Consider the following 24,351-nt stretch of genomic DNA (forward strand, 5'->3'; position numbering starts at 1 on the left):
AGCTTGTATGTATGCTGTGGATTCCTTCTCCCCAGGTGCAGCACTCTGCACTTATCCACATTGAAGCCCATCCTATTACCATCCGCCCACTTCTGTAGTCTGCCTAAATCTAATTGCAGCCTCTCTCCCCCTTCGAGCGTGCCAATCAGATGGGACAGGTAGGCAGGAAGGGGTGCTGTGAGAGGGATGCCAGAATTTCTAGCGGATCCCTCTTTCCGCTATACAGTTAGCCCAAGCCCAAAGTTTTTAACTATATACAATTTATTGAGTTACCAACATATATATATACAACTCTTTAAGATAGATGTAATTACAGATATAGATACAAATATACATATAAAGGTCTGTTAGCTGGAAGAAGTCAGCCCTAGGGAGGGCATTCGCGTAAGTACCCATGCCTAAGGCCCATATGAGGGGTGGATCCCAGGAGAGTCAATCCAGCAAGTTTATAGCACAGGTGGGTTAGCTAATAAAGACATTCTTACAGAGCCCATTATACAGAATTAATACATCCAACTATTTATAACACCACCAATAACAATAGATACCGAATAGGAAATATAACTATACCAGATATTAGATTCACCCTATCTGAGTTCCAACCACTTGGTCCCTCAAGTGGGATAGGGTCTTCTCCCCCTAGGCCCACTCCCCCAGGGTCCCTTGCCCAGGAGCGCCTCCACCAATGTTCCACCAATCCAAAGTGTCCTTCTCTAAGCCGGGCTGGCCATGCAAAAGCAGTGAGCCCGTCACACTAGTTATAAACAAGAGAGGAAACAGATAAGCTGCCTCCTTCCCCTACCGAACCTGAAAGCATTGCCAGAACTGGAAACAGCTGCAGCAGTGAGAACAACCCAACCAGCACAGCAAAAGGGAAACTACATTCTCTCTGTGTTATTACTCTCACGGGTTGTTTGGCACACAAGGCCAGCTATGCCCCTTTCATTTGCCTTGCTACCTGCCTTTCACACATTACATAAGAGCTGGGCAGCCACATCCCAATTAGCCAAAGTGTCTGGGTGTCGTGATATACAAAATTGCAAATCTGCTTCAACAACACAGAAACTTACCAAAGAGCTGAGATTAAACCCCAAGTTAATGAGTATATTTAATTAACTTGGTTATTCCGTTTTTTTCTGGAATGTAAATAGATCACTCCAAGTACAAAATATGTATTCCCTTCCTTTAAACATGCATTTATTGCTCTCTTTCCTGGCCAAGTGGATGACTTGTTGGGAGTGCCTGGCTGTCCATACTCATCTTCATGAGCAGGATCCAGTCTGCTCTGCCCCATGAGTGCATGAAATCAGCTCCTGTGATAACCCCAGGTCTGTAAACAGTTTGTTCCTTTCCCTTCAATTCACAGTTCCTCTAATGGTGCTTTTGGATGCATTGGTTGCGTTAGTGCTGGGGTGGGGGTGGGGTGCAAGACAAGAGAAATTCAATTGCTGAGGGTTTTGCAGGGATGGCCATTCCCCCAGCTGGAGTTAGCACCATATCAACCTTTACAAGAGCACGGAGAGAAGAGACACTGTTGGGAAATGCCCGGCAGCTCATGTTAATACTGAGTGTCATGTGCTTTGGAGGACCATCAAGCCATGAAGTCTTAGCTGCAGTCTTCAAGCAGGTGGGTTGTCGAGATGCCACTTCGCATATCAGCATCCCACGATTGTGCAGCAGCTGGCCACGGGCAACCTGCAGGGAGAGAGGAGAACTGCCTTGAGATGGGTGTGGAGACAGGACTGTCCTCTCCAGGGCTCAGGGCAGCCCAGTAACTCTTCCTGGGAACTTCAGAGATGGGAAATACTTGACCAGGATTCAGGATGTTTTGCTACTGGGGTAATCTCCTACTTTACCCAACTCCAAAGGGCAAAACCTTCCTCTCACCACCCGCTGCCCTTAGAATCTGGGAACTTCTGAAGGATCTGGAGCCCTCAGGTAGGGAGATAAGGAGAGATAAGGCAGAGATCGTGGGCCCAGGAGAAGAGGGATACTGACTCCAACAACCTCCACACTGCTCATGTCTCTAGTTTTATGGAGCATTGAGCTGAAGTGCTTGGACTGGAAGGGAGCATTGAATGGGCTGAGGAAGGAAAAGTGATATTACATGGAATCTGAACAATGGAGCACCCCGAAGAAACAAAAGAAACATGCCCAGAACCAGGGCAGTCATAAACTTCTCCAAGACCGTTTCAGGCTGGACATAAGGAAGAACTTTTTTACTGACCGAGTCCCCAAGACCTGGTACAGACTGCCGCCAGAGGTGGTGCAAGCACCTACTCTGGACTCCTTTAAGAGGCAATCGGATGTATATCTTGCTGGGATCCTGTGACCCCAGCTGACTTCCTGCCCTTGGGGCAGGGGGCTGGACTCAATGATCTTCCGAGGTCCCTTCCAGCCCAAATGTCTATGAATCTATGAATCTATGGTTCCTATTGGGTTGACTCTCCAACTCCTGGTACTTTTAATTTACTGGGAAACTCCAGTGTTTGAGACCTGTTGCCCTAAGGCAGCAGCTCTCGACCTTTTCCATACCAGGCCTCCCTATTTTGCCACTGGTCCCCATCCAGTCAGTACCCCATGCCATCAAATAATACAAGATGAGCAAGGAAGTAATGACCTCCTGATACATGGCTGCAGCCTGAGCTCACAAGCTGAAAGCCCATCTTCTGGGGTGAAAAACAGCTAAGATTCAAGAATGTAAGATTGTTTGCCGAGGAAAAGAGAGACACCTTGTCCTGACATAAGGTGAAGGAAGCTTATGGTGGATACATCCTACAACAGGATTTTAACCAATCGTTTATTTGCTGTCATAGTTCATTTCTGGGGAACAGGTTAAAAGACGAGATAAAGTTATTTACACGAGAGAGACGCAGGCAAGGGACAGAACGATTTGTTGCTCATTCGGCAAGACAAAGCTTGGTTCATCTCAGGGGCTGTTGGTTCGCAACCTAAAAAACCTGAACGGACCCTTGGAACTTGAGCAAATGGTTTTGGTAGCTCTAATCTTAGTAAAATCTTAATGGTTTTAGGACCATCCTGCCCCAGCCCCACCAGGGATGTGTTTTGCCTGCTTTACTCATGGGCTACTCACCTTCCCCATTCTTCAGGTAGAGGACAAGTCCCACCACGATGAGCATCAACCCCAGTACCAGGCTGACAATTCCAGCAATCATTTTGCTCTTGGCAGAGTAAGTCTGTACTTCTGTCACAAAACAAGAGCCCCAAGAGTTAGGCCTCAGCTCTCCCTTTAATACCTTATCTGTTATACCCACAAGTGTGAGGAAGCAGGTCTGCTTCCTACTTCAGAGCAGCCCCTGATGGTCCCCACAGAGCCAGGAGTTTCCCCAAGGGGATCTTTAGGGAGCCCCCCAGTTTCAGACTCTTACCCCACTGCAAGGTCATGGGAGTTTGAAGGCTAATATGGTCCACTTGGCAGGCATAGACATCTCCCCTCCGAGGGACCATTTTCAGCTTCACATGCATTTGGAAGGTCCAGTCGCCATTTGGGAGCAGCTCGCTGGACACAACATTGCCTGTATGCTCCTGCCCATTTTTGAGCCACTTGACCCTAATACCAGAGGGGTAAAACCTTGTCACGGAGCAAACCAGCAGGTTGGGGGTGTGTGAAGACTCCGTTTTCATGGGGTAAATTTTTATTTTGGGCTTCACTGAGAAACAGAGACAGAGAGAAAAACTTGGTAAAATTTTCCTGCTCTAACCCAGCCCACATTGCTCCTAACTGGGTGCATCTATACAAGATGTTGTTTACTGCAGAGTAGACTAATTAGCAGTAAACATCTCATGTCTATATGTGCAGCCCTATTAGGCTGCAGGAAACTAATAAACTTTGCAGTAAAGTAGTTGTCATAAATACAAGTACTATCCTGCTGTGGAGTTTTTTCCTCTAGCCCCACACTAGAGCACCCTTCTGCCCCAGTCAGCCCCTCCGCAGCACATTGAGCCGGGTCGGAGCAGCCCAAGCTGGCCAGAAGCCCAGGGGGTCAGTCTGCCAGTCCAGGGCTGCTTTGACCTGGCTCAATGTGCTGCAGTCCCAGGTGCACATTCAAACAGTGCACCCGGGAGCAATAAACTCAGGAGTTTATTGCTGCATGTTAATAGCACATGTAGATGCTATTAGGAAAAGAGCTACGGGGATCGGGTCAAGTCCATAGCATCTGGATTTCTCCTTCGCACCCAACCTGAATCCACCCCCTCCCAGCCACCTTGCACCCCTACTCTCATCTCCCTTTATCAGGCGAGTGGTCATGACTGTGGTAGATGTTTGCGGTCTCCTTCAGCTCACTCTGATAGTGGGGTTTTAGGAACCCCCTGGGGTACCATTGCCTGAGGGGTGGTAGGCTGGGAAGGCCCCTATGTGGAGCTCTAGACATACTGGCTCCAAGCCTCTCTTGTAGGGCTTCACAGATCATGTCCTTCAGTATCTTATTAAGGGAGATTTCCCCTTGAAACTGAAATTTAAAGTCTACTGCACAAGCCACAAGTGACCTTTTCATTCTGTCCTGAAAAGTCCCATCATCTGTCTCTTACCCCAAAATCAAGCCCCACCTTTCCCATTCCCCATACACAAACAGCCCCACTCAATTGCTCAATTGCTCTCAGGCAGAGAGTTTGCCCAAGCCACTATCAGTTCCCGTTTCCAGCTTGCTTCTCTTTGCTTTTCTTACCTCCAACCCTACCCCCACTCACCTTTCCTGTCCATTGCAACGCTCTTAAACCTCCTGTAGCTGTAGCTGCAGAACTTCTCCACCGAAGCCCACAAGAAGCTCAAGTACTCCAGCCTGTTGCGATACTCAGCAATCCATTGACCCTCCTCTGTGCGGGCCACGTAGTAACCCACATCGCTGTCATAGTAGCAGATCTCCTGCTGGCCCCAGATCACCCGCTCCACGTACCTCGCCTGCTGTGTGCCATTCACATAGTGACACTCGTGATTCTCCTGCAGCAGGAAGTGCTCTGAGAGGAGACGGGCAGCAGATCACGAACCCATCCCACCCGGCTCTGCTGGGGCCTGGGGAGCAGATCACGAACCGGTCCCACCCACCGGTGCTGGGGCCTTGCCCAGCCTTGGATGCTCCCATCCCACCGTGGGTTTCTAGCCCCTTGCGCTGACTCCTGCACAAATGAAGTTCCAGCCCTAAGCTCAGAGCTGGGCAGCAGGAAAGCTCTCCCCAGCACTAGCAGCTTGGCTCACCTGGAGGTTCAGTGCAATGAGCTTTGTTGACTCGCAATGCTATTATCACTATCAGAGCCCCAGTGCAGCCGGCCCCAGCTATCCCTGCAGAAACCATGGCTTCTCAGGAGGGGGAAGTGACAGAGAGCACTGCTGAGAGTAGCAAGGTCTCACTCAAGCCCTTCAGAAGAGGAAGTTCTCTACAAAACCCCAACCACAAGAGCATGAGGAAGTTGCCCAACAATACAATTGGGCAGTCCTCAGCCAACAACCCAGTCAGCATCTAGGCCAGGCCACATCAGTAGTAACCAGGCAGGAGCAATTTCAGCATCTCTCTTCCAGTTGCATACTTTAGTGAGACCAATCCCTCAAGTCGCGCAGGATCAAGTGCAGTTGCTGCGGAAGAGGCGCCTTGGGATGCTGTGATTGTGGCTCTGGCCCACTTCCTGCAATGATGTCTCTGGGCCTTGCTCAGAGGCTTGTGAGAAGCCATGACTGTGACGTGCACATTGTGCAGCAGGCTGGCAAGGTCTAAAGACCTCCCTCGACACCCTAGAGTTGGCAGCTCTGAGAGATGAGTGTGTTGCAGAAAGAAACCCATGGACTCAAGTCAGCTGCACATGCCTGGGTCTCTTACTAACTCCCAGATGCTCCTGGTACCTTCTCCAGTATAAAGGCAATGTTTCCCAGATTTTAATATGCAGGGCGCACTTTTTTTCTGGATTAAAATTGGCAGGACACTGCACTCTCACCCAAAAAGGGGAGCTGGGAGTGGCCATGGCAACGGGAACATGGGGTGCAGATGTCCGGTGCCAGCGCAGCTCCCCAGTGGTTGGAAGGTGCATGCACATGGCAGCTGGGGAGCGGCACCGTGGGAGGTGGTGTCACGCAGAACCAAGGCAGCAGCCTCTCTGACAGGTCACACAGAGATGCTACACTGTGTGCCTGGGGAGCGGGTGCAGGGGGTCATACACCAACTTCACACAGCCCTGGGAAGTTGCAGGGTGCAGGCACAGCTGGAGCAGGGAGGGGGGTGCAGGGACATTACTTGGCGACGGCCCCCTGGAGCTCAGCATGGCAGGGCTGGAGGCTGGGCAAAAGGACTCAGGAAGGGAGGAGAGGGGAGTGATGGGGGGGGATCTGCACCCACCTGCCCAGCAGGGGGGCACAATATGCGTGAAGAGTAGTGGGGAGCAAAGCACGCCATTGGGTGCCCAGGACTACAGTGTGACCATGTCCCTGGGGTGCAGGCAGGGCAGAGAGGTGGCAGTCTGCTGATGTCTGGTCCTGGTGCTGCCACCACTTCTCCCAGCCCTCTGCTCCCTGACTGTGACACATGGGCAGCTTCCAGCCTCTGGGGAGTTGCGCTGGGACCAGACATCTGCACTTTACTGCTACAGCACCTTACACCCTATCTGCACCCCAGGGACACAGCTACAGCATGTTCTGCTGCACCCTGCTTTGTGTCCTGGCACATCCTCCCCTTCCCCATTTATCCATCACACATTCATCCTTATCTATAGCTGCATAATCTCTCCACAGCCAACAATACACAGTCCAGCCTCTCCCTCCAGCTATTCTGATCTTTGATCTTGGGCTGGCTGAGCTTTTCGCAGACCACAGACCAGCACAGGGCTGTCAGATGTCACCGTCTCCTGCCAGCCTGAGCAACTGCTCCATGCCAGCTGTTTTGTGATGTGCAGGAAATGGTCTGAAGGGAGACAGGCCCATGTCAAGGACTCACCATCTTATCTCACCTGCCTATCCCCCACTACCACCTCCTACCCTTTTGCTTTGCCCTTGCATGGTTTATCTTCATTTCCCCCTCCCCAGATTTCTTTTTCTCCAGGTTAGTCTTTCAAGAGAAACTCAAAGCCTTCGGCCTCCTATAACAGGTGGGGGTATCTATAAATTGGGAATAATTGCTGAGGTGGAGAGAGGGCCTCTGATAGCCAAGAAGCTTGAAGAAGCAGCATATTCCAGGTGGCATGAAAGGGGAGTAAAAGCACTGCTACCTGGATTATAGGTAACCTTGCAGGATGGCTATTGATAAAAGAGGCAAGAAACAGATCTGCAGCTTGGCCTTTTACAGCTTATACCCCAAAACACAAAAACAAACAATTATCCCAAAGCCCATCTGGCTACCCCTGACAGCACAACACAGACAATACATACCTATACCAGGCTGGGGAGAGAGGGGAGGGAAGGGGAAGGACATAGTTTGCAGGATGACACTAGGGCTTCTTGAATTTGTTGAGTTCTCCAAATTCCCCTCCAGCTTCTACCCTGTATTTATAGCTTATTCTAATAAGTGCTCTCTGATTGGCTTTATTTAAATGTATTGGTTTCACTGAAGCTCTGGGACTGGACTGAACCAGATCTCTTGTGGGCATGGAAGGTGTCAGTTAGTTGGGATTTATGTCCTTGGGAAAGTAAAAGGGAGCATTTCTTATGTCCTTTCTTTTGCCATTGTGGAATGGTGCTCAACACTGTCCAGGTTCTTCTTCACCTTAGTTTATGGTCTTCTCTGACAAGGCTGTTTTGCTTTTACAACTTATCTAAGAATTTTAACAGTAATGTATCTATGATAGCCAAAAAGCATCTAATATATTTGGTTACATCAATCACTACCACTAACATTTTAAGATAAAGCTATGATAGAGTATATCTGGATGGGGGAGGGAAGGGGAACAGAGCATTTGTTTCCCAGAGATGAGATCTTTGTCCCATATATTTTTATACCTCTGCAGGCAGGGAGGAAGCATGTGACCTCTATCAGAGCTCCCACTCCACATTTTCTACCTGCAAGGATTTAACCAGAAGTGGCAGCTGCTCGGAGGGGTAGAAGACTGGGAATGTGAGGAATAATGTCTAACCTCAAAACTAAAACTTCCATCCCCAAATAAGATACATAGGGTAGGGGATTTGGCAGCCAGGAGGCCAGACAGCAGCATCAGAGATGGTCGACCCAGGTGCCAGGAAGTAGCTGGTGGTGATGGAAGGGCAGTAGCAAAGCAGCTAGCACACATGGAGAGTCATCTCATGCCTAAAAACCCCTTGACCTTTAAGAGCTGCCTTTCATGCCAGGGGCACAATCCTGACTGAGGGTCAGGACTATGGTCTCTGTTGTAATCTAGGGGAAACTCAGGCACTGAGAGGGAAATATCTCTGCCCAAAACACTCAGAAGGTTGTTGTAGGAATAGGACCTGAGAGTCTTGACTCCTACCGTTGCTGTTGTCTGTTTCTACAGAACTGATGAGTTTGAGGCTACTGTGCTAGGTGCTGTACAAACACAGACCAAAAAAAGATAGTTCAAGATAGTCCCAAACAGCTTCCCGTGCAAGAATAAGATAGGAGAAAAAACGAGATAGATTCAGAAGGCCGGGGGAGCGGAGGAACCAGTGAGACAGTGTGGGTCGCATGAGAAGCACGCCAGCATGTGAGCTGCCCAGCCGTGATCAAGATTTTGGGAGATGTCACAGCAAAGAAGAGCTCTAAGGAGGGATTTGGAAGAGGACAATGAAGTCACTTCAAAGGTCTTATTGGGGAGCTTCTCCAGGCCTGTTCAAGGAGCTTAGAGAGAAGAGATGGGGCAGCACTTGCAAGTGGGTGAGCAGTAGGATTTCCAGAGCAAGGCGTGTTTGTGCTGTGAGGTGGAGGCCAGAAGAGGTGGTGGAGGGAGGAGTCACAGAGGGGTTGAGAGGACATGAGGAAGACGGGACAGGGTGGAGCCCGGTGGAAAAGTTAAGAGAGCTCAGTCTTGCCTCCTCTAACCACGAAACCAGTGGCTCTAACCATTAGACCAGTGGCTCTAACCACTAGACCAGTGGTCCTCAGACTTTGTAGTCTCCAGATCACCCTCTTTACACCTGAGGCCCTGCTGGAAAGCGCCAGCTCCAAGCTTTCCCTCTTTACTGGACTCCCGGGGCAACTCTTGCGTGACACAGAGCTCAGGCAGCCCCACGCGTTGAGCTGGGCCATGCATTTCTCCCACTACAGATTCCTATCTGACATCTCGTGGTCCATAGATTCATAGATTCATAGATGTTAGGGTCGGAAGGGACCTCAATAGATCATCGAGTCCGACCCCCTGCATAAGCAGGAGAGAGTGCTGGGTCTAGATGATCCCAGCTAGATACTCATCTAACCTCCTCTTGAAGACCCCCAGGGTAGGGGAGAGCACCACCTCCCTTGGGAGCCCGTTCCAGACCTTGGCCGCTCGAACTGTGAAGAAGTTCTTCCTAATGTCCAATCTAAATCTGCTCTCTGCTAGCTTGTGGCCATTGTTTCTTGTAACCATGTTGTGTCCCTCTGCAAGGTGCTGGCATACGCGGCCCCTGACACAGGCCTGGCGCACCCCGGGGTGCAGAGACACCCAGCGCAGAGCGGGGCTGGCACCCAGCCTGCAAGGGCATCCGCCTGCTCCCCGCCCTCTGTCAGCACACATGGTTGGGCGCATGCAAATCACATGCAAATAGGTACGTGCGATTTGCATAGCAAGTAAATGTACCATATGGCACACAAATTTATGGCGCAATAGGCAAGTTTACTGCCCGCTGTTCAAATGGATCACAACACCCCGTTTATTGCATGCCGTGCAATAACCCTGCGTGTCCTGGTCCATTTGAACAGCGGGCAAAAAATTGCCTATCCCGCCATAAATTCACTTGTAACGATACATTTACAAATCGCGCTATATATAGTGCATGGGGGGGGGATATTTACATAACGCGCAAGGGGCCCTAGAAGGCTCGGAGGTAGGGACTACATTTCCCAGGAGGCTTTGCGCGCACAGAAGGCACTTCCGGGTAGAACTGCGCCTCCCGATTGGCTTCCTCGGCCGCCCGCAAGCGGCCATTGGTTGTGCGCGGGACACGTGAGCGGAAGGGACTCTGCTCTGTTGCCACATGGAGCCTGCAGTGGCTCTGGCTGGGGGCTGTAGCTGAGGCAGGGTATGGTGGGCAGGGGCAGCTGGGGCAAGGCATAGGGGGCAGGGGTAGCTGGGCCCCCCAGGTGCTGTAGGAAGCAGGGCTGTGGGCACAGGCAAGGCCAAGAGCAAGGAGGAGCCACTTCCTGGCCCTAGAAGGTCTCCAGGGCAAGCGAGCGAGTGCCAGGGTCAGAGCTGACAGCCAGGGTCAGAGCTGACAGCCAGGGCTGGCCTTGGGGGCAAGGTCACAGCCCTGAAAGCAGCCTCAGGTGCTGTCCAGAGGGGCAGGGCCCAGCTAGTGTCAGGAGGGGCAGGTGTGACTGGCCATGTTTGGGGTCCGGGGCCTGCTAAGGGCCCTTCGCCGCTGTTCCTCGGCTCCATGTCCCAAGCACGAGCCAGCGGCAAGGCTGAGGGTCCGGGAGGCGCTGGAGGCCCGGGAGCTGCCGGTTGAGGATGTTAAAGTCCAGGTGGGTTGGGAGGGGGCTTCTGCGGTTCATGCCCCTGCATGCTCCTGATTCGGAGGATTCTCCAGCTCGTTGTCCTGCGCAGGCCGTGTGCGCCTGGAGACCCTAATGCTCTGTCTGTCCTGATTGCGGGGATAAGATGGGAAGAGAAAATGTGCATGTGCAGGATACGAGCAATACTTTGTCTTGAAATGGGATGCAAGTTGATGGTGTCTTGCACATAAGTCCCTTTGGGCTGGTTTCTGCTGTTACATCTTGTTTCTAAAGTTTTGCTTTTTAACCTAATCCTCACCCCTCTTTTGCTTTTATACAAGTCTAGCGGTTAGGGGTGTGATGTGCTTTATTGATATCGCGGTACGGCTCTTAGTGGGGATGCAGTTTTATTGTTATTTAGATGCTTTATATTAGAATAGCTTCTTTCCCTTCCTCTGTTACTAAGGATGTCTGCTGGCATGCTGAAGTCAGTTGGGGGTGTGAAGAAGTGAGATTGAAATAGTTGTGCGGGCAGAAGTCCCTTGTGTAGATTCAGTCTGGTGCTTTAACCTTTACCATTTGTTTCTGCTTGGGGGATAGGATCTAATATAATGGTACAGCTTTACTTGTATAGCAGCGTCCATGCTAGAGGCATTTGCTGGTATTCCAATGCTGGTTAATATGCTCTTGCAGCAGGAAAAGAGGGTGTGCCAGTAAAAACAGTCTTACCTCAATGCAATAGTACATGCCTTGTGGGGAGATAGAAGTTGTACTCCTGGACCATACTGCTATAATTAAAGCAGCACAACTTAGACATTCAGACAAGAGGTATGAAATAGCAAGTGAACACCGATGCAGCATCAGCAGGTAATTCTGAACAAACAAAAATCCTTAATACACTGAAAGGGCAAAGATTGTCACCTGCTTATGCAAAACTGCTGGCCTTAAAGCAGTAGATGAAGAGATTGTGTGCTCCAAAGCTGACTGTTGTTGTGATTGAGAGGATTAATTGCTGTGCGAGTTCTGGGTGTGCAATACATAGGGTCAGGGCCAAGCTATGGGTATGATAAGAAGGAAGGCACATGAAGAGAGCAAGGAAGAGCCAGTGAGTAGAGAGATAGATAGTTGGGAAGAGTGCTGATGTAAGTACCCTTGGCAGGGGAAAATTATCAGTTGGATGCTTCTGTCTCTATTAGAATTGTAAAGTGATGGAAATTTACATATACTTTGCATATTCATGATGCCATATAAAGACCCTGGGCCACCTGCTGCATTCATAGAAATCTGTGCTGAAGCTCCCATTTCCATCAGCAAATGCAGCCTCGAGTCCGTGATCTAGCCGAACTTCAGAACAGCCTGCTGAGGTGGGAAGAAACTCTTGGCAGAATGATGGTTCCTCCCCGTTTTGGTTTGTTGGAGCAGATGGTCTTTCCTATGGTCACCGGCGAGGGTGATTTCTGCTTGTCCCAGCATCTGATACAACGTGCTGGGCTTCCTGTGGCGCTAGGGTGATTGACTTTCAAAACAGAGATGACCTGTCACAGTTTCGGCAAATGTTTGACTGACCTGAAAACCACTGGAAGGAAACACTTTCTAAATGCTCTTTTAAATGTGCTTAAGCTTGGTTTCCATGACTAGGCTATTGCTGTGTTAGCAGAGCCTTCTTGATGGACGCATCGCTCTGACAAGTTGTCATGCTGCTCATTTTATAGCAGCTGCTATGGGCTACAGAAGGTTTGTTGGCCAAGCTGTGTCCACACTGGGGGTTTGGCAGCAGAGGTACATCAGCTGTGGGGCGTGATCTTTTCAGCACACCATAACTGGCACAGCCTTGGGATGGAGATGAGGCCTGATCCCAGCAGTTTTTCCTGCCCAAGTGCTCCTTCCAAGCTCCGAACATCTATGAAACCCAAGAGCTGCCAAAGTCGGTCACACCTCTAGCCATTCACACCTGTCTAGCCTCCTTTCCTGCCTTGAGCAGTAGCTACTATAGACTAAAATCCCCCTGGGCACCACCTGGAATAACAAGGAATAACGGCCACAAATTGATTGAGAGCAGGTTCAGGCTTGATATCAGGAGGCATTACTTTATGCTTAGAGCTGCCAGGCTCTGGAACGGGCTCCCAGGAGAGGCAGTGCTCTCCCCTACCTTGGGGTCTTCAAGAGGAGGTTGGATAGATAAGATGGCTGGGGTATTATGATCCCAGCACTCGTTCCTGCCCAGAGCAGGGGGTCGGACTTGATGATCTGTTCAGGTCCCTTCTGACCCTGGAAACTATGAAACTATGCCAACCTCAGAGGAACCACTCCCCAGAGTGCATGTAAGTGTGGAATACCATTTAAGATGGTGACATGGCAGCGTGATTGTCTTGGTGAGCTGCTGGAGGAGTTAGGTTTATGGCTCTGCTACTCTTTCATGGCGAGTTTGATGCAAACTCCGCGCTTCTTGAGAGCATGGAGGCAGAAAGGGATCTTGGAGTCATTATCGATTCCAAGATGAACATGGGCCGACAATGTGAGGTCACGGTCGGCAGGGTCAACCGGACCCTATCGTGCATCCACAGGTGCATCTCAAGTAGGGCCAGGGAGGTGATCCTCCCCCTCTATGTGACACTGGTCAGGCCACAGCTGGAGTACTGTGTCCAGTTCTGGGCACCCCACTTCAAGAGGGATGTGGACAACATGGAGAGGGTCCAGAGGAGGGCCACCCGCATGATCCGGGGACAGCAGGGCAGACCCTACAGTCGGAGGCTACAGGACCTGAACCTGTTCAGCCTTCACAAGAGAAGGCTGAGGGGGGACCTGGTGACTGTCTATAAACTCACTAGGGGGGACCAGAAGGGTTTGGGGGAGACCTTGTTTCCCCTAGCGCCCCCGGGATAACAAGGAATAACGGCCACAAGATGTTGGAGAGTAGGTTTAGATTAGACATCCGTAGGAACTACTTCACAGTTAGGGCAGCTAGGATCTGGAACCGACTTCCAAGGGAAGTGGTGCTGGCTCCTACCCTGGGGGTCTTTAAGAAGCGGCTTGATGCCTACCTGGCTGGGGTCATTTGAGCCCAGTTTCCCTCCTGCCCAGGCAGGGGGTCAGACTTGAAGATCTACAAGGTCCCTTCCAACCGACTTCTTTGATTCTATGAAATATTAGGTATCTGTTTATGTATATTTTAGTCCAGTAGACAACTAGAGCTCAGAAGGACAGCTGATGTTTCTGCACAGACTTGAGGTGAAGATTTAAAATCTGAATAAGGTCTATGGCAAGTACTGTAATCAGAGGTGTGTCTTAGCTGCCAGCTCCTATCTGAATTTGACAGCTCAAGTGTCTGCATGCATTGCTACCTGGAGTTTTAATCTGAGTCCACGTCATTCCTAACTTCTGTTACTAATCACACTGTTGATAATTTTAGTGCAAGTTTGTTTTGTTATACTTTCATAGTTTATATTTTCATAGTTAGGGGCTGGAAGGGACCTTACAGATCGTTGGGTCCAGCTCCCCTGCACTTAGGCAGGAAAGACTGCTGGGCTCAGATGACCCCAGCAAGATGTGATGATTAACTCTTACAGTAGTAAAAAAGAGATGTGTTGTAGCCATGATGGTCCAGAAATTAAAAAGATAAAAACAATTCTCTTAAGAAATCTTTGCCTCTTGCATAACTCTTACAGGTCATTCATCCTGGACTGTGAATCTAGACCAGTGGGGTCCACAGGTGGGCCTCAAATTAAGCTCCAGGTCCTGTCTGATGACTACTCTGATCCCCTTCCCCTTCTGGACCTGTTGCTTTGCTTTCAGCTCCTTGCCCTGTGCACCTTGCCTAATCTATTGTTCTGCTTTCTCCTTCCTGCACTATCTGCTGCTGTGCTGCCTGCCGCCTCCCCGGTCTGCTGTGTGCCATGCATGGAGGCTGCCCCTGCTACTTGGGCAACCTGCGACATGTGTGCTACCTCCCCACCCCCATCTAAACTATTATATTTATTTCCAAGGTCCAGACCCTAGCAACAAGCAGGGCAGGTGTCTGCCCTGCTTGATGTTAAGACTGTTCAAATGCATTAATGGAAGCAGGGGCATAAGTGTGGGCAGAATTTGGACCCACTTGTTTCTAGACAACATAACTTTATGGTTCTTGTGTGGCAGTGCTGTGCAAAAGAGTCATGACCATTTCAACTGAAGTGTTCAAAGGCACCACTGACCAAAAAATGAGTTAGAAACCATTTATTAGAGGTACTGAGGGAGAGCAACACAGTGCCTGTGTTCCTGGGCTACCTCTTATCATTTAAAATCACTCTTCTTTCCTTTTTAAATGAAGAGGAATTTCCCTTCCCTTCAGAGAACTGCTGACAAACAGGAACATTTTACCCAGCTACACAAGGGAAACTTGACTTGACTGTAAGCAAAGTGCTGTGGACTGCACAAAAAACAAACTAACTAGAAAAGTATTCCTTTAAATTTTCTGTATCTAGACATCTTACACATTTTTAGCAATACGAGTAACATTTCAGACTGAAGCAGCTTTCCCTGTGGGGCGGGGGGAAAGTGTTCTAAATTCCATTAGAAACCTGCTTTAATATGAAAGTCTTCAAAGAAATGCCCAGAAAGTGAATCACATCTATTGATTGGTTATAACTCCTTTCTTTCGCTCTTTTTTATTTTTTCCCTTAAGCCAAACCGAAGTTGTAGACCCAGTTTATTAGACACTACCTTCTCTCTCGCTCTCTCTCTCTCTCTCTCTCTCTCATTTGAATTCAGACACTCCTTATTGCAACAAAACAAGTTGCCCTGGGCCTTCCAGGGGCCCTCTGTGTGGTGCAGGACAGACAGCTGGTCCTACATGTGTGGGGCTGTAGTAGATGGGGTTTCAGTCTCTGATGATATGGTGTTTTCTGTTGCTAACAAGTGTTTCATGCTCAGCCCCTGGAAAGGTCACACATGTTTGCACTTGTATCATTTGTTTTTAATATTTGTATAATAAAGGGGTTTTTTTGGTTTTTTTTTAAATCTCTTCCCCCCTACTTTTTAATTAATTAAAGCAGTACAGGTGAACCCAGCTCATTTGCATTTGGGTGGTCTGTCTGCTGACTTTGCAGCAAGTTGTTAGTTGAAGAGCAAGCTGCTCAAGCATTGGCTGCAGTTTTTACTTCCATGGGCGCTGCTCCTCAAATTTGCTGAAGCACCTTAGCAGCCCTGTGTTGATTGGAGACGCAGCACCCTTCCAAATAAAAGCCAGAGCAAGCAACAGGAGCCTTCACAGTCCTGTTGTCCACTGCTATGCATACCCCCAGCTGGTTCACAAACCTCTTCTTTGCAGTGGGTAAGGACCAGTGCCCTGTGAATTATCCAGGGTCTGCCGTACTTCCACACAGCAGAGGGGATCAATAAGCTATTGGGAAACAGATTTCAGTTATAGGCTTCCCATCAGAATAACCTTGCCAGTTTTGTTTAAATGAAATGCATTCCCTTGGTATGTCTAGCTGCAATGCACAATCTTTGTTGTAAGGGGCATAACTAATAATTGTATTTAGAAAGTATAGGCCACTTTCCATCTCTCAAATGCATTGCCGATTTCAGTCTTTGCAGCTTCCAAAAGAAGCAAGTTTGTGCCACATCGACAAGGAAGTTGGTTGGTCTTTGTGCCTGCAGATCTGCCCCTGCTTGCTTTGGTGGCAGTAGCAAAGCTGAGGCTATTTTAATGAATTGGGACTAGGCCCTGCAGAAACGTATTCACAGCTTTCTGTGGGAGCCAGAATGGGCCCAAAAAGACTTGTCCAGCTTGGCTGGTGCATAAGCATAACTTGGCTGGTTGGTATAGCAGACTAACCAGTTTTATTTTCCTTCTTCCTCCAGGGCTGGGTCCGTTCTGTGCGATCCCAGAAAGAAGTTTTGTTTCTGCATATAAATGACGGGAGTTCGCTGGAAAGCCTCCAGGTTGTTGCTGACCCAAGCTTGAAATATAGGTTTGTGGATTTGATGGACTTAAAGAAAGTTCCCTGCAGTTGTTTGGTTTTTTTTGGAGCCGGTTCTAATTGATCTGGCCAAGGCCCCTGTCCTCTGCTTGCACGTCACCAGACCTCTGGGAAGGGATCCAGCAGCAGGAGTAGGGTCTTTCAGGAGTATCCCTTAGGGCAGCATTTCTCAACCTACGAGTCGCGACTCAAAAGTGGGTCGCAAAAAGATATGAAAGGGTTGCAAACAAACTTTAAAAATGAATCCTCTTTTAAAGGAGAAAAATGTGGGAAACCGTGGCTTTTCCCTTGCAGGCTGGCAGAGCTCCAGCCTGCAAGGTGCTGCTTGGGGTTCCCCCACACACTGGGGAGCTGGGAGCAGGGGGGCAGTGGGCTGGGAGTGAGGGCCACTGGGTTGGGACTGGCCATCCATGTTTACAGATGGGTCCTGCTACAAAACAGTTGAGAACCACTGCTTTAGGGTTAGGAAGGAGCTGGGCTGAGTGTTTCTGAAGGGAGCATAAGTAAGGGGTTACTTGCAGGGTGAAATCTTGGCTCCGTTGTTGTCTGTGACAGTGCCAGGGGGCTGATGCTTTTCTATGCCTTGGGATCCACCATCACAGAGTCTTGCCCTTCTCCTGAATTAGGCAGGCTGTGTCCAGCTAGGACATGGTGCTTCCATTCCAGCCTCTCATTTACTGGGTCTCCAGCCTCATCCTGCCTCTTGCAGTAGATACTGTGGTTATCTCTGCCTGGGGGTGGGCACAAGAGATGGTGTGATGGAGGCAGAACATCCCAAGATCCTTCTGAAGAGAAACTGGGGCCAAAGTTGGGGCTACTGTGAAACCCAGGGGAAGCCATTTAACCAGGGTCAGGCCTGTATGAGGAGCCTGTCCTTGATACAGGACATTATTGTTTTACATCTTTTAAATTTAATTAAGAAACCCAGTATAGATTCTTAGACAAGGGTTCAAACAGGGATGATCCTGCCTTCAGCAGGTGTTAGATTAGATGACCATCTGGGGTCCCATCCAATCCTACTTTTCTATGATTCTGTGTATTTTGATAATGTTGTTTCTCCCTTAGAGATTTGAACTTTGGAAGTGCTGTGGAAGTGCAAGGGAAGCTGCTGAAAAGCCTTCATCAAAAGCAGAATGTGGAGCTAAAAGCTGAAAATATCCGTGTGGTGGGACCCTGTGATACTGTGGTATGTGGCTGCATTTCTCAGTTAAGCAAGCAGGGTTTCTTTTGGAGAAACCAGTTTCTAAGTCTTCTAATGGCTAAAGCATGCTTCACAGTGCATTTCCTATTATTTCTTTTATATATATCTTTTATATTTCTTTTATTTATGTCTTTGCTTTTCAATGGTTCTGTGGGATTTTTTAATTCCTCTGTTGATCTGTACAAGGGCCTTCTCATTAAGGAACAACCAAATAGACAGGTACACAGAGGAAACAGGAAACTGACTGCATAGAAAGGGCTGGATTTGCAAAAAAACCACGTATCTCAGCATCTAGGTTTTCTCAGCATCCAATGTGGTGAGCCTTTCTGCAATTCTGACTCTATCCTATGTCTAACTGTTTGTTGCAGCAGTATCTGAGCACCTTCCAGACAGGGCCAGCATCTCTTACTTGTGTTTTACTCTCACTCTGGCCCAGGGAGCTGTAAAACAAAAAACGCCGTACTGGGTCAGACCACAGTACTGTCGAACCTAGTATTCTGTGGGAGTGTTACACATGCGTTTTACTGCCAACATGGAGTTTACTAATTAGCTTCACAGTAAAGTGTCAGAGTCTACATATGCACCCCTATTAGGGCGCAGTAAGCTTTTTCATTTCGCCATAGGATAGTACTGTCTTACGGTGAAGTACTTGTGTGCAATCAAACACGTGTAGACTGTGACTGGGGCTACCTGGGGCACGAGGGTACTAGAGTGTAGGGGCTCCCTGCCAGCTAGCCCTGCACTGTAGCACCCTCATGCCCCAGCCAGCCCCAACACTGCCACCCAGGGCTGATCCCCCACTCTTCCTGCTCTGGATCAGTTGCTCCCGGGTACAGCATCTTCATGTGTGCCTGGGTGCAAGTGAAGACACTGTGCCCAGAAACAGCTGATTCCTGTGCAGACTGCCGTATTTTTTCATGGCGCATTGATAGTATGTGTAGGACATGCTCAGTATCTCACAAGCATTGGGCAGGGGGAATCCAGGTGACTGTGGAGCTCTCTTTTCTGTCGTTCATCCATGCAGGTACGTCTCCAGGCAGAGTTTCACTGGATGGCATCCACAGGCTCCTCAGACATGTTCAAAAGGCAGTGGGCAGTTGCTGGTGTTCTCTGCTTGATGTCTTCCTCCCTGGAAGCCATAGTTATCAACCTATGACCTGCACTCCCGTTACTGTTATTTTTTAATCCTTTGGGCCAACCATTTAGTTGCTATACATTTAGTGGCCTCCTTCTAACCACTGAGTGAGGCTTGTAGTTTCCCTGTGGGCCAAGGCCCACTGTCTGTATAGCAAGTAGCCTTGTATCTCAATGGCAGAGTGGATGTTAAGGGGAAGAGTGTTTAAGCAACGTGTAGCTAAACTGATCTATTCCCTTGATCCTCTCACTCTAGACCAGTGGGTCCCAACCTTTTTAGACTCAAGGGCCCCCTCAAAGAATGCCAGCTGTTAGCTTTCACTTGTTTCTTGACTATGGAAAGATATTAGAGCAGTTCTGGTGCTGCAGAGAACTCAGGAAGCCCATGGTAATTTGAAGGTTTTTGACGTTATGGATTCCTATTTGAAATCTCGGGGTTTATCTCGTGAATCTCATGCAGGTGTTTGCAGACCCCACAGTGCTAATGTTAAGCGACACCCTACAGCACCCTGAAAAGGATCTCATAACACCCTGGTTGAAAATTGCTACTCTAGAGCTTCCAGCATCCTGAAGCTTAGGAAGGCCTAATTTGGAGGCTGCATGGAGATCCAAAAATAAAAAAAGAATAAACTAGAAAGAATAGCAAAAAAATTCCATTTTTCCTCTGATTGACTTGTGTCACTTTCTGAATTGTTGCTGTTCTACAGATGTCACTTAAGTTATATTCATTTCAAGTTTTCATCTTTTTCTGTTCTTTCCCCTTCCCCCCTTGTCCTTTCCTTAGATGTTCCCTTTCAAACCAAGGGAGAAGCACCCTCTGGAATACATCCGGCAGTTCCCTCACTTGCGGTGTAGGACCAACACATTGAGGTCCCTCCTGAGGGTACGAAGTGAAGCAACTGCTGCAATCCACTCATTTTTCCAGGTGACTGCTTCTGGATCTTATTTCTCCATTGCTGTTAATGCAGACAGTGGTGTGATAGAGTAGAGGAGGGAGTATTATGCTGTAGTGTCCGGGGAGAGGTGGGGTCAGGACTGTCTTCAAGTTTGTCCCTGATTTGCTCTGTGACTCTCACCAGTGTCTTGTTTGAGTTCTGTTCAAATCTCTGTGTGTAACCCCAAAAGCCAGGCCTGGGTGTAGCTGCTAGCGAGGGCAGACTCCTTGGTTTCTTGGACTAGACCTGGAGGTAGCTTTTTGGCTGGCACTGACTGCTTGTCTAGCTTGCAGGCTAGACATGCCCTGACCTACAGGCTGTCACATGACATGGCAGCTACCTCACAGTTCTCATTAACATCCTCCATCCTGTAACCATCAGGGTAGATAGAACCTTGCATCAAAGAGAATGGAAACCATCTGAATAAATGACAAAGTAATTCTTGTGGTTTCTGGTTGGCATGTGATACTGCTGCCTTCAACTGGAGCTTCTGGCTAATAATAAAAAATTTGGCTCGTCTCTGGGTCAACCCTGAACCTAGAAAACCAAGCTAAGATTCAAGAGAGCAGTCAACGTGCCAATTTAAAAACAGAAAATGGAAAGAGTAAGAAGTAGCCGTTTCACTCGCTCCCTGAGTTACTTTGCAGCCCAACAGGGATATGTCACTGTGCTTCCCTGTGAGCTTGGGTAGAGGAGCAGTTTGCAAAGCTGACAGTCAAACTGCTAAACACTGTGCTAAAAAAGGACGCTCTTTGGTCATTCCTCCTTAGCAGTCAGTGCTGTTTTGCTGCCACATGCCATTCTTTGCTTCCTCACCTGACCTTCCACTGTAGTGGTGAGTGCTTGGCACCTCTGGAAGTTAGACCCTTGTTGTCTCGGCCTGGGCACCCAGAAGCTGGGGTCTCCAGATTTGGTAGATGCCTCTTTTAATATACGGCTGTTAGGGACATGTAGTTGCCAACAGTGTTTGGGACAGAACGTGCTGGTTCCTGATTCCTCACCCTGTCCTCTGATCAGCTCCGCTTCTTTAAAGAGTGGAAACGGCCCTATGTGCCCTTGAACTCTCCTTAAGTTCTCGCCCTTTCTTTAAACATACTTCTTTCTCTGGGTCCAGTTGTTATTCAATTTATTATCGCAAAAGGATGGGGGAGATCTGGGATTTGAACTTCCGGTTCCAGGGATCCTTTGTATTCTATGCCTGACATTTAGGGAGGGGCAGATCCAGAGATTGTCTGGTGGTATGGTTGCCCTCGCTTTTGACTGCACCCTGCATGCACAGTGAGCATTTGGAGTTCACTGGCACTTTGGCACAGCTCTTGCTGGGAGCTCTGCATGTGCCACGAGCTCTGCGAGCTCACCGCTGGTTGGCGCAAGCTTTGCTGCTTTCTAGCAGCTTCGGAGCCTGCTGCTCTTCACTCTCCCCTGAATTCAGCAGAAGGAGAGGAGCAGCTAGCAACGTGCAACCCCTGCTTCCACTCAGGTCTGGAGACTCAGCACCGCAGCTGCTCCTCCAGCCTCCTCCTTTCTCTAGTGCTGAATTTGGGAAGGAGAAAGGGGGTGGAGGAGCAAAGAGCAGCAGCATCGGGAGTTGCTTCAAAGCAGGCACTCTGGGCAGACTGTGCCCCAGTGAGCTCCGAGCTCACAGCACACATGGAGCTCCCAGCCTGAGCTGCTGAGACCCCACTGGCATCCAGGATCACAGTGAGGGGCTGCAGCCACATCCCCTTCAGTTCTGTGCACAATGACTATTCATCACTCTGAGGATGCCACACCTCTAAGGGCCTACCCCCATGGTGGATCTGCCCATACACTGAGGTGACTAAGGCCATGTACAGGTGTTACGTTCCAACCGGGGCAATCGCCACTCTCCCGGTAGAAATTCTTTTGAACTAAAGCACTTCCAAGGTGTTTTTGTTCAAAAGTGCAACGCCACCTTTTTCTTTGTGCTGACACGCATTTTGCCACTTATACAACTGGATGTGTCGCAGTACCAGGCGCTTTTCAAAGCTCCTGGCGCTGCAGTGCTTGCACGTGTAAAAATGCCCCGGGTTTCCACATTGTACCAATGGTTAATGTATAATCTGATTTAAGGCAATCAGAACTCATAGTAGCAATGATATCTTTTATTAGACCAACATGGTTTTTGCAAAAAAAATGTCTTTAATTGCAACATTTATTTTTTGCAAAAATCTTGTTGGTCTAATAAAAGATATCATCTCTACTATGAGTTCTGATTGCCTTTTCCTCTAAACCAATATACAACCTGGATACCTAATCTGATTTAAATCAGTTCTTGTGTGTGACCACTTGGTGGCAGTATCTACAACCTTTTAATTTCAGATGTTAGCAAAGAGATAGAGATACTAAAATTCACCCTGAAACAGGTAGTAAAGAACAGTAATAAGTGCTCTGACAATTAGAACTGGAAGAATAACATTCTGATAAACTAACTAATGCTATTACATCAAATAGTTTTCAGATATTTTCATCCCAATCTATGTGAAGTATGTGTCCATCCTTAGATTATTACAATTATTTCTTCTGGCTGTGTAACCTAGTCTAAGCATATGCATACTACAGTGCATATGACTTCACTGAATTAGTTGTTTTGAAGGAAGCCAGTGTTTCTTAACCTAGGTTATGTGCAGCACTGGGGATATGCAGCAGGAGAGGAAAGAAATAGGGAAAAGAGAGGGAAAAGGAAAAAATGAAGAGCAGCTCTCCATATGTCCCAGGCTGTGGGAGAAGGTGCAGTGTGGGTATAGTGATATAAAGTATAGTCTTTTGTTACCTGTAACACAGTTGTAGGGGGTACCCAGCAGCCTAACAAACTGCAAAGAAGTCCCAAATGTTTGAGAACCACTGAGCAAGAGCATGTGTCAGGTGGGATTTCTAAAATTCTGATTTATGTGCGGGCCGGGAGCGATCCGGGGCCCTTTTTCCGCGCCACGGGCTATGGCCTGCAGCCCAGACATGCTGGGTTGGAGAAAACAGGCGACACGCTAGAATTAGGCACGGACACGTAATGGTTGATTCAAGACTGTTTACTTACACTGAAGATGGTCGTGGTGTAGGCTGTACAGTTTCCCAGGCACAGCTCCACTTAAATCCTCGTTTGAGGACTACGACAACACTTGGATCTCTCCCACGGAGTTGTCAAGGCTCCGTGGATCCTTTTGCGCGCAGGGAAAGGGATACGTCGAGGATTGCGCTCGGCGACGGGGAGAGGCCAGAGGCTGATCAGACCTCTGTTGCCTGCTTGAAATGCGCTGGGTCTGATAGGCTCCGCAGCGCTTAGAGATCTTCACACAGTGTGAAGTCTCCTCCTCCTGGTGTTCGTGGAGTCCTCCAACTTGGGCGGAAACCACTCAAGCTTTTTATACGGCTAGCAAGCCAGTCACGAGCCGCCACGTGTGAATAATTTAACGCAAACCAATAATGGGGCTCGAATTATAATACAAATGGCGGGAACTCTTTGCAAAGTGCATTTCTGTGCTGCAAAGAAGAAATGCACCCTGCAAAGAAAGCTACAAATTGGCGGGAAAATAATTCAGTGGTGCCAAAGCACACACAAAAAAAAAATCACACCTTTGGGTTGTGACAATTTAAAGTATTCTGTTAAAATTGAGCTTTTATTTTATACCTAAAGGAATTCTTAGAGACGGTGTAAATTCAGATTTGGTCCCAGACTTAAGATTTGGGGGGGGGCAATATCTAACATGCTCGTTATGTAATTTTGACACAGTGGGAAGTGTTTCTTTTTAAAAGAAACCAGAACTTCTCATGCAGAATTTGTAATCCAGATTCACAATGTTGTGCTAATGTATAGGAATGCAAAAGTAAAAGTAGGGCATTTTCATGGTACAAAGTTGATGGTCTCATGCCGTCTTTAAGCCTTCTCTTGCATATTCTAGGATCGGTGCTGTATGAATATCCCTGCTCATCTTGGGGCTGTGTTCATAGGAACAGTGAGACAACTGCAGCACGAATGTCCACCGTGCATCGCTCTGAACTGATGCAGGTTCACATTTGAGTCTGTGCTGGCCCCTTACCACTTGCTTCATGGCTTTATAATGGGAACCATCCCAGACCTTTCCATGGCAGGTGGACTCCAGGCTTTCTGTAGTGACTCGTACTGTCAGGGTCCTTCTTCAAGCAGAGGAGCAGTCTGCCACATGAAATAGCAATATCATGGTAGCAGTTGCCCTGAATTAGGCTTTCCTTCTATTAAGCACACTTAACTGAGATAAAGTATGCCAGGAGGGCGTTTCTAGTATGAATTGTGCCAGGCTGGTAAGCCTGCATCTTGTACTGATGGATTCAAACCCTTCCCCCTCCTCCTGCCACCAGCAATGCTGGGTGTAGTAGTAAAGTATCATTTTGCCAACATAACTGCAGGTACGCATGAGGCATCTGCCAGCACTGCTGTGGGGGTCAGCAGTCCTGCCTAAGACAGCATGTCTAGCCTTGCTGCGGAGCTGTCATCACATCAGCTGAGAGCTAGGACTTATCCCTGGAGCAAGGGGGCATTTCTGCTCCCTCCCTCAGGGAGGCTATGTTGA

General features: G+C 48.6%; 2 protein-coding genes across 4 annotated transcripts in view; one reads left to right on the plus strand and one right to left on the minus strand.

Moving 5' to 3' along the window:
* Positions 1 to 265: 265 nt before the first annotated feature.
* On the minus strand, positions 266 to 5,367 carry LOC102576197 (rano class II histocompatibility antigen, A beta chain). Its single transcript, XM_006260855.4, has 5 exons — positions 5,216 to 5,367; positions 4,711 to 4,977; positions 3,390 to 3,671; positions 3,095 to 3,205; positions 266 to 1,695 (listed from the first exon to the last, which is right to left on the minus strand). The coding sequence occupies exons 1-5, from the start codon at positions 5,310 to 5,312 to the stop codon at positions 1,607 to 1,609; spliced, it is 846 nt and encodes a 281-aa protein (XP_006260917.3). The 5' UTR covers positions 5,313 to 5,367; the 3' UTR covers positions 266 to 1,606.
* A 4,786-nt stretch (positions 5,368 to 10,153) lies between these two features.
* The window catches only part of NARS2 (asparaginyl-tRNA synthetase 2, mitochondrial), a 78,865-nt gene continuing 64,667 nt past the window's right edge, over positions 10,154 to 24,351 (plus strand). The window contains exons 1-5 of one of the 3 annotated variants that reach the window (XM_019493596.2): positions 10,500 to 10,589; positions 11,253 to 11,426; positions 16,401 to 16,510; positions 17,585 to 17,705; positions 19,639 to 19,779. In XM_019493596.2, the coding sequence (XP_019349141.1) occupies positions 11,412 to 11,426; positions 16,401 to 16,510; positions 17,585 to 17,705; positions 19,639 to 19,779 (387 nt within the window). In that variant the 5' untranslated portion in view covers positions 10,500 to 10,589; positions 11,253 to 11,411. Of the gene's footprint in view, positions 10,590 to 11,252; positions 11,427 to 16,400; positions 16,511 to 17,584; positions 17,706 to 19,638; positions 19,780 to 24,351 lie in introns of all 3 variants that reach the window. The other 2 variants (XM_014606601.3, XM_019493597.2) reach the window with 2 other exon arrangements.

Source organism: Alligator mississippiensis, chromosome 1 (assembly GCF_030867095.1).
Source record: "Alligator mississippiensis isolate rAllMis1 chromosome 1, rAllMis1, whole genome shotgun sequence".
In the NCBI taxonomy this organism is placed as follows: domain Eukaryota; kingdom Metazoa; phylum Chordata; order Crocodylia; family Alligatoridae; genus Alligator; species Alligator mississippiensis.

Bases quoted from the DNA above. Each gene is read 5' to 3' on its own strand.
- LOC102576197 (XM_006260855.4), bottom strand. From the start codon at position 5,312: ATGGTTTCTGCAGGGATAGCTGGGGCCGGCTGCACTGGGGCTCTGATA. The intron at 3,206-3,389 runs GTAAGAGTCTGA...GTTTTGTGACAG, and splicing joins TCCCATGACCTTGCAGTGGG to AAGTACAGACTTACTCTGCC. The intron at 1,696-3,094 runs GTGAGTAGCCCA...CTCTCCCTGCAG, and splicing joins CTACCTGAAGAATGGGGAAG to GTTGCCCGTGGCCAGCTGCT.